This window comes from Clavelina lepadiformis, chromosome 6 (genome assembly GCF_947623445.1).
Source record: "Clavelina lepadiformis chromosome 6, kaClaLepa1.1, whole genome shotgun sequence".
NCBI lineage: Eukaryota > Metazoa > Chordata > Ascidiacea > Aplousobranchia > Clavelinidae > Clavelina > Clavelina lepadiformis.
Window position 1 is genome coordinate 7,747,146 of NC_135245.1, and position 15,865 is coordinate 7,763,010.

At 33.8% G+C, this 15,865-nt stretch overlaps 1 protein-coding gene across 1 annotated transcript; it reads right to left on the reverse strand.

Annotated features, from left to right (window-relative positions):
* Positions 1 to 298: 298 nt before the first annotated feature.
* On the reverse strand, positions 299 to 13,716 carry LOC143462531 (uncharacterized). The gene is made up of 9 exons (XM_076960736.1): positions 13,498 to 13,716; positions 7,537 to 7,665; positions 7,347 to 7,403; positions 5,264 to 5,362; positions 3,908 to 4,021; positions 2,726 to 2,798; positions 2,511 to 2,608; positions 1,150 to 1,233; positions 299 to 918 (listed from the first exon to the last, which is right to left on the reverse strand). Exons 1-9 carry the CDS (start codon positions 13,630 to 13,632, stop codon positions 880 to 882), a joined length of 828 nt encoding a protein of 275 aa, XP_076816851.1. The 5' UTR covers positions 13,633 to 13,716; the 3' UTR covers positions 299 to 879.
* Between the last annotated feature and the right edge of the window lie 2,149 nt (positions 13,717 to 15,865).

Here is a 15,865-nt window from a genome sequence, read left to right on the forward strand (position 1 = left end):
AAGCTAATTAGTGTCACTTTTTTATTGTACGCAGCCTATGCTTACAAATTTCACGACCAACAAATATTATCGTTGAAGCTTAGTTTAAGTACGGAGGCACGTTGAAACTTGGGTAAGACTTCTTTCCAAAATAAGTTGCGTCTGCATATTTAGGGCATGATATTATAGTTTTTGTACTGTATCCAAAAAGGTTTAATTCCTCATAAAATTTCTGAATCCCATGGCCGTTTTCTGAAACCCAAATTTCTGAATCCCATCTCAAATTTAGTTTGCTAGATAATACAAACTTCACCGAAAATTAAATTCACAACATTTATTAGTGTGCAACCGCAAATAATACTCAAAAAAATAAGATAAAAGTGGAAGAATAAAACTTCGCTGGTACATTTTTGTGTATACTGTAAAATTTTACTGATACTAAACCTTTGGCTTATACATTGTAGGTTATGGTAGTTATAAAGAAACGGAGTGTACAAAAATGCAATATTGTTAAAGTGAATCAAAAGTGAATTAAAATTTATTTCAACAAAACAAACTTTCTTATAAATGCTGTTAACATTTACTTAACAGAAAAGTTAAAACATCAAATCAGATGATAAAATCTTTAAATAAACTCAAAGGAGAACTATCACAAGTAGAGCGATCTTTTAAAAGGTCACTAAAAATGCCTCTTAATGCTCACAAGCCTTATTATTTGGATGACATATGCAACATGAATAACCAAAAAAACAACAGGATTCACCTCACAGAATTACAGGTAAAACAGCTTTAAACATAGTCATATGAACAGAACTATTTCCATTTAGGTACTTGGATGTTACTTTGTAGGATGATCAACAAGAAACAAAATGAAATATGTAGTCCATATATCCATGGATGTTAGGTACTTTTTTGTATACTTTCACTGAACTTCCCGTCCTATAATAAATTAAGAGGTATTGTAATTAAGTCAGTATAAGAAATAATGTTGGTGATGTACAGCAATGCAATACAATAAAATGTTTAATACTTTATGCAATGTGAAGTGTAAGATTTTTTAAACTTCTAAATTGAAATTCATTGCAAGTTTTTTAATGCGGCAAACTAGAAATAGAGCAGCATACTAACTGCTTTACTGGCAAAAAAGTACTTTTAAGCCTCAAATCTTACTTTATATTCAGTTGGCTGCATAGTGTACTGGGGTGGTGGATCATACACAGGGGAAGTGGGCTGAGGAAATGGTTGAGCTTGTGACTGAAATAATAAATATTTTCAGCGGTGCATAGGTCAAAAATATGAGCAAAGACGCTTTGTGGGAAGTAGTTTTGCCAGGAGGAGAAAATCAAAAAGTGGGAATGACAAGTTCTTAAATTTGAATGCTGAACTGTAGATAATCATGGACACATACGACAAGACAACATCATAAAAATTTAATTGATAGATAGTTGATACAGGAACAATGTCCACTTATCCATTAATATACTTGCAGTAGCACATTGTTGATCATGCTCCAGCCATGGGTCAATTTACGATATTGATGAGTAAGATTATATTTAACTACTGCAACGAGAACTTTTCTATTACTGTCTAACATATTTACTCAGTTGCAGGCCACGACTTATGAAGTTTTATGTATCATCATTTTTATGGCCTACATTCAAGGACAGCTTAGATTTTTTTATCCAACCAAATTTATTATTAGATTAAATCAAAATACATTATATTAGAAAAGTGGTTCCCCACCTGGGAGTCCATAGAGGAAAAATCAGAGAACCATAAACTTAAGGTAAATTCATAAAAAATCTTTGGCAATATACTTTTTTCGGAGAAAAGCAAAATTTTTATGTATTCTACACCGTTTGGTAAGATGTTATGTAACATTTTCAAAGAGGAACATATCCTGGACCCAGTGGTGAGCGTTGATTCGACGAGTGTAGAATGCAATCTTAATTGCGCTTAGTCAACACCAAATGGTAAACTATGTTTTGTTGTACATTGCTGCACTGTTAACTTGGTCACCATTTAATGTTTTTAGTGAGTGGGATAAACAAAGCCAAAGAAATCAAAGTGAGGCGCACCTGCATCTTTTAACATAAGCTTTTGTAAGTTATAGCAATACAAAGATATTAAGCTATGACACAGATTGTAAAATGACTAACAAAATAGAGAGCATTTATTAAATGCTATTGCTTTAAGTACACCACACAGGCTAACATGGTCTTTAGAGCATGATGATATTTATACATAAATTATTATAATAGTCTGAGGTCTGCACTGAAAATGCATTTCGCTTTGTAAGCTAAGTGTTTCCTACACATGCAAGGTGCAATCAACTTGCAGAGATTTGAAACGTTACAGTAGGCTACCTTGGTTTGAACAATGCTAACAATTAACTTACTTTGATTTAAAAATTTAAGAACAATGAAAAAAGCTTTTCTCCCTAAAAAAGGCTTTGCAAGAAGTTAAGCTGTTTCTACCATAGCTATGCAGATACTCAAATTCTACTTTGGTATAAGAATAAAAACACTAACCATAACATATGTTTGACCAACGACGTTCATAGCAGGGTTATAACCAAGATGTGACTGTTGTTGCTGAGTTTGAAAAATAGTTTGGGGAACATAAGCATCTGCAAAAGCAATTTATTTTGTGTGCAAAATTAAATCTAGAAAGAGTAAAGACATTATGACGTACTTCTGTTGCACTAATGTCTCAAGACAAAACCATTCTGAAAACCTCAACTTACTATATGAAGCGTTTTGTCCAGGAACAATTGGCACGGCAGTGGTGGTAACAGTAGTTGTCAAAACTGGAGGAGACTTAAATATTTAAAAAGCAAGTTAAGCAAACAATGAATGCATTACTAAGTAGATTTAGATTAAAAATATTATTTTTTTATAACTACATGTGTGGTGTTATAAGGAAAGAAATATTTACACTACATATAATATTGTGCAGTAGTACAGTGAAATTCAATGTATGACCATCATTTTTAGATGTTAAATAATACTATGACTGGTGAACGTCTGTTAGCAAATGGCCTAAATTATGAAAATATAAAATATGTATTGTTGCCTCTACAGTGGATCCTTAATACTCTGACAACACTTGAGAGTAATAAAATATGGTCCATTACCAGAGTGGATGTGTTACTGGCATTGTGTGAGAAACAGCTTTGACCAACTTGACAACTATTATGAGAGCAAACTATTATATTATGATAGCATCTGGTCGTGTTAACAAACTATTCCTGGGACTAGTGAAACAAAGAGATCGTAGTATATTATCCTTTTCTGCAATCATTAACCTTTCATGTTCCACTAGTATTCAGTAATACCCATTGAAGTGTTAAGTGATTTGATTATGCACGATAATTGAGCATTAATTACACGACAAACGATTGTGGTTTGGAGAGCAAGGTGAGTCCAATAGATTAGACGCTTATGTAGGGCTAGCTGTTTAAATCAATCAGAGGGCAGCATGGTTGGTGTTGTTTGATAGCCTGGTAATCACCCTGGCAGTTATCGCATTTCAAAGTTCCAGGTTGCGTGCAGAATTTACATGAAAACTGGCAAACTGAACTTTGACTTTAAGCCTATGTAAGAGTTAGAGATATGTAAATAAGGTTACATTCCAGTATGGCGTAGTTTCAGGCAAGACTGGTTTACAAGCAAATTTTCATCGAGAACCATACGACGATGTTAGATTAATTGCATTTTCGGCAATCTTACTACTTAAAGAAATTGTTTGAACAATTAAGTCTCATAGTGACAACAGACAAAATGCATGTAAAAAAAGGAATAAAATCGGGTCTAGATAAAGAAGAGGTCAAATAACCGAAATGATTTCACTATAACGGTAGTAACCTGCTGAAAATCCATTCTATCATTACACAAATAAGTAAAATACTTAACAAAGTTTATCTTACCATGTGGGCACCGCAACAAGTAACAGCACAGCACAATGTGCTGTGGGTTATGGAAATGATAAACTCACACATTGACATGATGCTCATTAGCACATGAAAAGCATAAACTGCACCCTAAAATTAAAGAGTAGTTAACAAAGATTTACAAACTTTGCATGCAAAACCACTACACAGATTTACAAGAAATTAGAAAATTGCTGAACACTGGCCACGGTAATAATAAACTACCGAGGTTTAAAAAATGTGCTGATTTCACAAGAGGCTAGTAAATTTTTATCTTCCTAAGTCTATAAGTTTATAGTTTCATACATTATTGAGTTGTGATAATTTGTTTAAATATGAATTTGCAAAGTTGTTGTCACTTTAAATAAAAGCAAAATGGAAAAAAACCTGAAAAAAATGAATTTGGACAAAAAAGTTTACTACTGTAACTATTTTATGGTATCAAAGATGCTACTACTTATTGTAGCCTAAGTTAATTTTCCTGTTCATTCCTATGTAGTATTTATGACACATATATATTAAATATAATATATAGTAAGGAACACGAACTAACTAAACTAGAAACCGAAGGAAACCGTTCAACTACTTTGAGCTACCTGAAGGTTGATACTGACATGACTTAGATATAAGCATGCTTTGAGGACCATTTAATTTACTTTACAAAGTGATGTACTTAACAAACCATTACAAAACGTGGTGCCTGCTCTTATTTTTTAGAAGCAAGCAAAATGGTAAAAGAACCGCCGGACTTTGTCCACCTCTGATTTAATCAAAGCTTTTATTATTTAACAAAGTGCTTTTTCTAAGGGCGCTAGGAATAAGAAAGATTGGAAATCATTGCTGTAAACTGTGCAAATGTTATTGTTCTACACCCAAGCTTCAAAAGTCAAGACTATTTTCAGGTAATTAAACAGATGAATTTGGCATACCATAATAAATTAATGAACCCCATAGCCATTAAATCATCATTAAGTTATATCATTGACAGATATCCAACTGACGCAAGTTCATAATTACACATTCGTAAGCAGAGAAAAATTGTTGGTAGTCAGAATGTCTTTTTCACAAAGATTAGACTTATATTAGTTCAGTTTTATATTGAATTCCATGCGCTACTTGGCTAAAATTCTTTGTTTTAGGATGACATAAATCGTTCAGGACACATTATATAGAAATGGAATTCCTAAATGAAAGAATAGTCTAATAGAAACATTTTAAATCACTTGGTGCATTTAATGAAATTCCTGTGACATTGCAACAACTTTCACACTCAAGGTAACAAAAAACAGTTCACAAACAAGACAAAAATTTGAAAAAAAGAACAGAATCACAAACTGGTATCTTATGTCTTACCGGTCGTCTGCGCGAATATACAGCTGCTGGAGTTTCAATAGCAAACATCAACATAGCAGTAATTGCAGCAAAAATAGCCAAAGCCATTGCAGCATTTATCTGGTAAAAGAAAAGTATATGTATTAACAGACTAACCAATAACTAATTTATGTTATACTTCTTTATTAAACAACTTGAGGTTGCTTTGCAAGAATATAATACAGATGCAGTATATTCCCAGTGAGAAAAACTAAATTTTCCCTTCATTTATTGTGTAACGCAAAATGTTTTTGATATTATTATTATCAGTAGGAGAAAGGATTTGAAGTAATCTCTGTGTTACTTGCACCTGCATTTTTAATGTACATAAAAATTTTGTTTCACTTTTGTGTAAACTTCTAAACCCCTTTTTATGTGTTTTACTGATGTTTATGCACACATGTGAAATCGCCACTGCTTCCTTCACGAACAGCTTTTTAAACTTCACAGCTTTTGAGTTAATAGTTTTAAACAACTACTTATCATCGGTTTTGTGATTTATTTAATAAATAAGTGTAATTTAATATATATACAGTATGAAAGTTATTTTGTAGTATTTTTCAAAAATAAAACTAATTCCTTGAATGTTATGCTGTGAATAAAATACTTTTGACAATGTGTTTCATTTCATAGTTGATTAGAAGAAATAATTTCGAATTACAAAAAGAAGATTTGCATTGACAATTCATATTACTTGTGTACAGCGGTTTAGTTTTAGTAGTTTAATTAATCAAACTAAAAATTCAAGAGTAACATTGGAAAGCGGTTTTTATGCTCTGTGAGTATTGCAGACACAAGAACAAAGGCAGGACATGTCTTATAATAATTTAATATACAAATACTAATATACTTTATTTCCCCGCAAAATGATAAATATCAACTAAGTGTTTTCAATGTAAATCTCTTAAATGCTAAATAAATGCTAACATGCAACATGATGTTTAAAAATTAAACACAAAATAACATAATAAGGTTGTCATAGGCATCTACTTTAGGAGCAGGGGGCGGTGCTCATGACCACAGTGCATATAACAGCTTAAGTCATAGCATCTGATAATTCACTTCTAAAGAATTTATTTTAAATTTGGTCTTGTCACTCACAAGTCACAATGACTTAATTCTGTGAACGTTTTTCTCCCCAGATATCTTCAGACGTAAGCGCCTATGAAACGAAACTAACTTAATCCCAAAGCCGGAATAATCGAACTCATGTAGTCACATAACTGTACAGTAATTATAAAGTTTTAAGCAACCCAATTACCAGAGCTGGGCAACAGCTTTTATAAAATGAGTGTCACACATCAATGAAAAAAGATTGTCGCTCATGTCTTTGCTTTTGTTAAAACAGAGTGCACTTATTTTGCCGTTCATAATCCAGCTCGTTTTAGCAATTAAAAAATCATTTCATTCCATCGCATTTTACAAAACCAGTTGCACTCGTATGTTGCAAATTTGCATTTTAGGCCTAGAACATGTGTCTAGCTGTAGCCTGAAAATTTTTTATAACTATGTGTTGTAAATTTTAGGAAATTTTATTGAACCCAATGTTTAATAGTTTTGGTTTGGTCACACCTGCCACTAAGGACTGATGCCGATATTCATTAATTTAACATTTTTCACTTTCAATGCATATATCGGTTGAGTTATAAAAATAATGGTAATGTGAAGGAAATTTTGAGCACTAGAAAAATGTCTAATGATCATATTGATGAATGCAATTAGTCTCAAAAGAAGTCAAAAAACTTAAGATTTTTTTATCCAACCACTTTTGTTCATTTTATACATTTACAGCGTTGTTTGGGATAAAAAAGGGAGATAAGTGGATAAGCCTTAGAAAAAAGTGCGACCATGGGTCTATTCCTGATTTGAAAAAAGGGAGTCATTTTCGATATTTCTCATAAGAAGAGAGGAGCATGCACGTGCCCAGCTCTGCCTATTGCAAAAACTATCCAAACCACAAAAAACCTCCTAAAATATCCCAAATCCTAATTTTTGCAGTGCATTGAGTAGAAGAATTATTCCGGTGAAGGGATATTTACCTATCTTCTAACGTATAAGGGCTTACTTGACAATATTCTGGATTTTTGTATGAAACTATGCCCAAAATTCCTGCTGCTAGAAACTGCAAAAAATGATTTCAAGTTTAAATATCTATAAGGTTTTATTCTGGTTGATTAAAGACTTTAACTATGCACACAGATAGACACAGGGCATGTGTACTCTGTGTAGCTAATGATAATGCAAATAAAGCTCACAAAAGCTCCAGCCCAAATTCCTGGCGAGGCGTAAGTAAGTCCAAGTGAAGGATCAAAACTTTCTGATACAATACTCAAGTTGATTACGGTAAACAAAATACAGAGAACCCCAAGAACTATTTGGATTACCTGAAAAAAAGCAAAATAGTAAGTTTTCAAACAACTTATTGATTTTTTGTAATATTTACAGTAAATTCTGTAGCTACAAATGTAAAGTACAGCTTTCTACAATGTAAATTTCACCAACATTTCTCAATTTGAAATATATGCTAAATTCAAAATTATCAATTTTATTTCCAAGAGCTGAAACCTCTGGCATAATCTCTCAAACTTTATTACTTTTCAAAGTTCGACAATTTTTAAATTTTCACATTAGTTTATTAGCTTTAAATGAGATCAGTTACTCAAGAATTTTTTTTAAAACAATTTTTTTGAGAGGAATGAACTGCACAAGAAATTGGTTTACCAACTGGCAGCCATATTTAAAAGAGAACAAAAACTGGCAAAGTTGCTACTTTTATTTTTGTATGTATCAATATATCATACTTCCCTAAAGTTATTAAGTCTACATACCGATATTACTATTGTCCGATAGACAGATCTCACTGCTATAACATACATTTTAATCGTAAAACTCAGTTCAAACCCCAAAGAGCAAAAATTCGCCTTTATATCCTAACCTAAACCGACCTATAGTCAATGGTCACTTCTTTTTTATTTTGTATTGCCCGAATTTTGAACTGTTTTTCAGGATCACTGAACAGGAGTCAACGGCACTACATCAGTAGTGAACAGGGTGCATTATACGTATGTTTTCAGTGTGATGTACGAGCGGTGTAAACTCAGTCTGACCTTACAAAGAGCAAATACATCTCCTTTTTATAGAGACTGCACTTGGCACAGCATGTCTTTGACCTCCTTGTAAACTTTGCCGAACTGACCTTCAGCATTACACGTAATGCGCCCTAGGGGTGTGGTCCGCAAATACTCTTTTGCACGACCCTTAAAAAACCATTCTAAATTCTCGCGACCCAAGCATTTTGTGAGCATACAATTTTGTGGTAACTATTATGTAATTAAATATCGATGTTAAGACTACTATTATTATTATTGACTACTATTGACCGTAGCTATTTTCTTGCACATAATTGTGCGAAACTTAGCACATAAAACAGTAAGTAAATGAATGCATTTATTCTACCTAATGAGAGCTATGGGCTCTGTGTTGAGAACACAACAAATCAATTCGAGGTTTAATTTGAGAGATAGCCATCCGAAGATCGTCTTCTACTTCTTGTCTTGATCTGTATTTGTAAATATTGTAAGATAATGCAGAAAACAACCTTTCACATAATATGTAGTTTCAAATGGCAAAAGGACATTCATTACAGCCGCTGATAACTGTGGATATTCTTTTGCAACTGAAATCCAAAATTCTGCCAAGGTTTTTTTAGTATCAACGGCAATATTTGTACCGCGGTCACTTGACAGGTCATCTAATGCTTCAATCATATTTGATGTTAAATGGTGAGTATTTGATACTGTAAAGGGTGAAAATATCCAGTTGTGTTGTTGTGGCGTGGTGTCTTCGGGAAAATATCTAACAAACCATTGAGAAAGATTATGAAGATGACTATTTAGGGATTGCTTCACAATGTTTTGACTATACTCGCTTTCTTCGGGAAAGTTGTTCAACTAAGAAAACATATCCATTCTTCCACTTTCAACTCGGCTAGCCCAATATTGAACTTTCCTTTTGAAGGCTTCGATCTTGTTATATGCTGTTAGAATGTCAACTGATTTGCCTTGCAATGAAAAAGTTAAACTGTTTATCTTCTCAAAAATACAAGATAAGCACAGCAACACCAGTCAGTGTCGGCAAGATTTTCAGCAAGTTTGGGTTTTCTTTCCATAAGAAATAAGTATACCTCATTTCGCAGCTAATATAAACGGGTGAGAACTTTACCTGGCGATAACCATCTAATTTGTGAATGAAGAAGAAGACTTTTATGCTGCGAACCCATTTCGTTGCAGAGAATGACAAATAACCTTGTCTGGAAAGGTCTCGATTTAATATAATTAACAATTTTTACTGCTGAATCGAAAAGACGGTTTAATCGTTGACCCAGTGTTTTCCTAGCAAGATTTCCTCTATGAATAATGCAATGCGTAAAATAGGTATGGGGTGCAATTTGTAACACTCTTGCTAAAAAGCTTTTATGTTTTTCTACCATAGCCCCAGCCCCATCAGTACAAATACTACTACACCATTCCCATTATAGTCCATATCTCTGTAGTCTTGTATCCACTTATGCATGTTCCAAATATCGCCACACACATGAGTGATTTTTCTTTAAGCTTCGAAATTTTTCCAATATTGTGAGGTACTTCATCACAATTTTCTTTTGACTTAACAAATGTTTTTCTAATCGGTTCGTCAATGAATTTCAGATGCTTTGCTGTAATATGGCGTTTCAATTTCCCTGCTTTCAGGCTCTCGTTGGCAAGAACCACAGAGCAAACAACACAATGAGGATGTGGCTAATCATTTATAAGAATATACGTGAAACCATTCTTTATAAATTCTTGGCTGTGGTTTTGCTTAGGCTGATTTGAGCGATGTATTTGTTTCCGATGAGGGCGAGGATGTGAGTCTTTTGTCGAGTGCTGATCTCCACTGCATGAAGATAAAAAGATTATTGTAGGTAAATCCAGTGCTCTTTCCTCACTTAATTCTTATGCATTGACGGCAGAGCGCTTTTTTAACATTATTGGTGAATAAAACTAGCTTAAAAACCTTAATCTTGCTAGATTTTGAAGTTAATCAAGAACGCCAACAAATGCCAGAGTAGCCAACATTCTTAAATTAAAATGAACAAATCTCAATATTTGTCCTATTAAGCAATTTCAAACAATTGCTGCTAATCTTGCATTGCAAAATTGTAACAAAAAAAGCATGACTGGTTCACACGTCTGCTCGACTATTACTGCGTTGTTAGGCAGCCACTATGAACAATGCAATATTAATAATTAAATGTTTAAAAATTTGAAGTTCCTTATTGTACACAGAAGCGATGCTCATATTTTTGGTAAGTTTAAAATATTGACCCAAATTTTTGTCGCAACACACTCTTTGCGGACCCCTGCCTTGTAGTAGTAGTAGTGCCACTGGGTATTGAACACAGGCCACATAATTGCAAGCCAAGTGCTCTAACAACTACGTTGCCGAGCCAAAAAATTTACTGCTTAATTTACTTTACAAATTAAGTTTACATTATATAAATTTCGAGCTGAGTTTAAGCGTGATTGTTCACTGTGTTCTATAAAGTAAAAATGTGTAATTGTCATCTTTTACAGGCCTGTCTTTTAGCACATCTTGATCGTTTGGAGCAAGCGATTAATCACTCTTCTGAAGCATGAGTTTGGCAGATTTTACACCTTGCAAATGTATATACAGAAAATTTCATGAACTTTTTTATCTAGTTTTCAATTTCCAGTCTAAGTTTTGAATGATGAGATCTTTCGACGGTCTTGGCATCTAAGTATGATTGTAAGATTTATTTGACATATTGGTCACCTCATGTTTATTTTCTTCCAGCAAAAGATTTGCAATTAGTGTTGCTAAAATGTTCCATGTAATACTAAATACATCCGATAAATTTATGGCAAAACAAATGCTCTAGACATATTTAACTTTGCTAATCATTTTTTTGCTTTGTTAATACCTCATGAAATTAAAAAAACAGCAGCTTTAGATCGTAGCTGGTTGATATGTTCAACAACATCGATTGAAGTCTGCAGTCGACAAAGACAAACAAAAATCTGTGAAACCACCCGTCAATCAATTGTAGGCAGTAAGCCAAAGTTGCAAGTCAACCAAATTGAGCTGACATACGTAATACCATTACTAACTGCAAAAACCATTTGGCACAACACGGCTTTTACCATAGCATCTATTTACTTCGCTTTTAATAACATTTGGCATACTTGTACATTGTTATGCTGCACAGTGACATCAGGTGATAAATTTCTACACGTATGGGTCGCAAGCGTATGGTCTTCTATTGCTGTTTTGCAGTGCATCGTGTTTGTTTATTTTTACTAAAATCTTTAGTAAACTGATAATGTAACACTTAGTAGCATTGTGTGATAGTAAAGTTAATCCCAATTTGTCAAGGCATTGTTTATAAAAACGATCATTTAACAAGGTTGAAATCTCAACCAAGCGTGGCAATTCAAAATGTTATGAACCATGATAAAATTAAACGATAACATACTATCTTAATCTTTTCAAAAAAGACATTATTGGAACGGTCACAATGGCTTCGATTAAACACTTGCCACGTATGCCAAATCTAAACATAAATAGACTGCAAGGTTAAGAACTGAAGTTGAACATATGCCGAGCCCATAAACATTTCAATCACGTTGATGGCCATTGGTTAATGATTTTCGACATATTACCGCTATTGTTTACTTTATAGTAAATTTTAAAGATCAAATCTTAAAGGTTTTTCATGAAAGTTTGAAGTGAAGACAAAAACAGTATAAAAATGGATCCAAGAAGAGGTGCACAATTGACACAATCACCCATCTCACACTAATTAAAAAGGCATTTTACTGCTCGCTTTCCAAATATTATGTGGCCTAAATCCTTACGGGAAAGCAGTTTATCCGGTGCTATGCAAGATAGTTTGTAACAAAATTGGTATTGCACAAAATCTTTTGATCTATGCTTTATGTTGTCCTATGGCGAAGAATATTTTTACTCCTGTGAGCAACAGGGTGGTCACGCTACCCCGTAGTAATGGTCACGGGGCAGCGTGACCACCCTGTAACCCCAAGTGGGCCATTACAATTGTAAGAATTTTTTAGGTTTGGTGGAGCTTCTGAGCTTTGCTGCTTTTTCCTATTCATTTATTGTCTGCAAGCATAGTTTTTATTTTGTTTAGCTATAACAAGTTTAGCACCATTCTTTTCACTTTCCACAATCAACGGCGAAAAAAAAAATGATGCAACATAGACCGGAACTTATTTGAACAAAAATTAAAAACATGACAAATACAACACTTACCAATTGTTAAAAATGCTGCTTTTTCCCACTACATTATACAATTTGTATTTGAGTCTAGTATACAAGTACACAACCAGATGATGTCACAATTTGAGTAGCTGGGGTCTAGTATACAAAGGCAACCTGTGGTTGTGCACTTGTATGCTAGACCTTGGTTTTTAACAATCACATTGCCAAAACACAGAATAAAGAAACACTTAATAGTAATATACTATAGGTACACTCACTAGAAGTTATAACTGAGCACATGCCAAACTGTTACGTTAAACATGTTAAACTATGATAAAACTAACAGTATATAATAATAACTTACATTACATAAAACTGTCAATGGATATAGCCTAGGCCTAATTGTTGTTGCACTTATAAGGGAACTTAAGTAACCTATGATATCATTTACATGCCTTTACTAGGGTCTGGTCTTGTATACAAATGCGCAACCACAGGAAGCTTTTGTATACTAGACCTCAGCTACTTAAACTGTGACGTTATCTGGTTGTGCACTTGTGTACTAGACTCTCTTTCTCTTGCAAGAATTAAGTATGCACAACTGCAACTATCCTATTTCTTTAATTAATTAAATTATATTAGACATGGTATATAGGCACTGTTTCCTTCACTTTAAGATATTAATGTTTGCACTACTACATTTGGATCTTTTATTTGGATACATTTGGATGCTGAAACAATTTCGTTCCTTTTTTCCAAAAGCTCGGTTTCCGACCAAATCCAAAAAACAGGATTCGACACGGTAGGATAGGCCTACACCACAAGTTCACAACACATAATTCTGCAATTGGGGGTGCAATGCATCATTGGGGTTTAAAGATTTAATCATAAACACTAAAACAGTATAACAGTTATAAGTTATAACACAGTTTACTTACCCCTAATATACCATATGCTCGCACATATTTTTGAGCAGATGAGATAGGTGAATTCTGTGGAACACCACCAACTTCAACGACAGGCTGAACTGATACCGGCATTGGCTGGTTATTCCCAAGTACAAAATTTGCCATTCCTTATTGTACCTATTTAGGGATGCTTAATCTGAAAATAGGAAAGAGTAAAGACTACCACTTTCTATTGATTATGAAGGCTATGTGAATTGGTTTGAATGTTTTAGTGTGGTGTCTGGTTGACACGACCTCCTAAAGATTCCCCTTCTTTTTTCTCACAATTTTCTAGTTAACGTGAGTCGGGCCCCATCTGAGTCTCATTTTGAGGAGATTGTGGTTAAAGAAGGGTGATTATTTTTTAACAGACTAGAGTTAAGGGTTGGAAAATATTTTTATGTTAAAAGGTTTTCGTTTATCAACGGAAAATTGATCTAATAAATGTTCATTAAAGGCGTATTTTTGAGTTTTGTAGAACATTTCTCCTGAAGTTGATGACATGGAAAGCTGTGGCGGCTCGTACATAGTTGTAATTGTCATCCTGTAATTTTTATCCAAGTCAAATGAAACAAAACGCTGACATGTTTTATTTCTTTTATTCTTCTTTCAAAGCGTTCAATATTTTTATTGTATTTTTTTATTTTTTTATTGGAAGCATGTACAGTAGGTCTGTGTCTAAAAGTGCTTTGGTTTGTTGATTTTCTTCGATTCACAAAAGGGAAATTCCCTATTAGCAAGTTGGTAGTAAGATAGCGGGTGGTTTGGGGTGCAGGGTAGCAGCCTGAAATCGTATAAAACTGCGCAACAGGCCCTGGCTTTCTGCTGGTTCGCAACAACCAGTTATTACTGCTAGCGCTACTGCACTGATGTTGATTGTTGAATGACTTAACTACATGCTATTGCAACAGAACCTTTCACTTGTAGGCTAGGATCGATTTAACGCTCAGGTCATTTCACATCAGATCAATCACTCACAATGGTTGATGCAATGCTAACTGTTTTTTAAAAAATAGTTAAACAAGGAAATTTTTAAACGAAGTTACTCACATTTGTAGTTATAAAGCAACTCCATTACAAGATCAAGATCGTAGAACAAACGTACAGGAGGTAATCATTCATCATAGCCAATAAAAATAACAACAACCATAATATAATAATCTGAAAAGCAAAAACAACATGTATCGAAATCATAGATTTGATCCCTTATAACGATTGCCCATACCAAAGCTTTCGTTAGGTTAGCCACATCCCTACACATTTCTTGGAAATAAAATAGCCCTAAGCGACACTAGCTTGTTTTGGGTGGCAAGATATTTTCGATCAGCTATACTTAACAATGGAAATTTTCGAATAGAAAAAGGTTGTCTAGTATTTTACTTGCAGTGTTTGAATCATACGCATTGGTTTTGTTTGACATGAGGTCACGTTACATGGCCGTTATGTGACGTGGCCGTTACATGTGACGTGAAAACTTATTTTGTTAGGCATGTAATTTTGCTTTGCATTTCTAGCAATCTTTAAAAGATAGCCTAACAGTAAATAAGAACTGGGCATGTATCAAGATGTCATCTGGATCAAATTCAGTGCGTAGGATTTAAACCACTGTAAAATAAGCAGATGATCCAGACTTGATGCAGATGATCTTGATCCATTGTAAAGTAAGCAGGTGGGTGGGTGGGTCGATACTTTGAAAGTACCGTCAGCAATGGTACCGGTAGGCCTACTTGGCAAAAATTACACCAACGGTTCCGGTATTCGGTGTTATTTCAAAAAAGTAGTTTGGTACGTTACCGGTACATTTTGTACAGCGGATCCTGTTGCAAGTCCAATTTTTGCCACTGTTATGATTCCGTAAAAGATTACGTTAGTCAAAACATAACTGAACTCACTCCTTGCGAGTTTATTAGATATTTGTAGATTAAAAAAAGCACTAAATTGGCATTAAGGTTTAATTAAAATGAAATTTGGTACGTTTTTCTAAAAGTAAAGTACCGACCATACGGGAATCGTTACAGAAAAAGTACCACGGTACTGCCCACCATTGAAAGTAGGTCTAGGCCACATATTTTCAATATTTTTTCTTTGTCGTGTAACAAAATTTATATGCTTATTTACCTAATTGAAATCGTTACAATCCGACGCCTAAAATGCTTATAATTAAAAAGAATCAAAGTAGATCAAAAATTTCCATCGTTAAGTATATAGGCGATCGAAAATATCTTGCAGCTTATAATTTGGAATGGGGGCTATTATTTAACTTTTAATTCGTTTATTTGAAAACGTATAAATAGTATAAAATTTGAAAATGCCAAACTAAACTGCACCCCTTCCACTTATAAAACTGACGAGCCGCCAC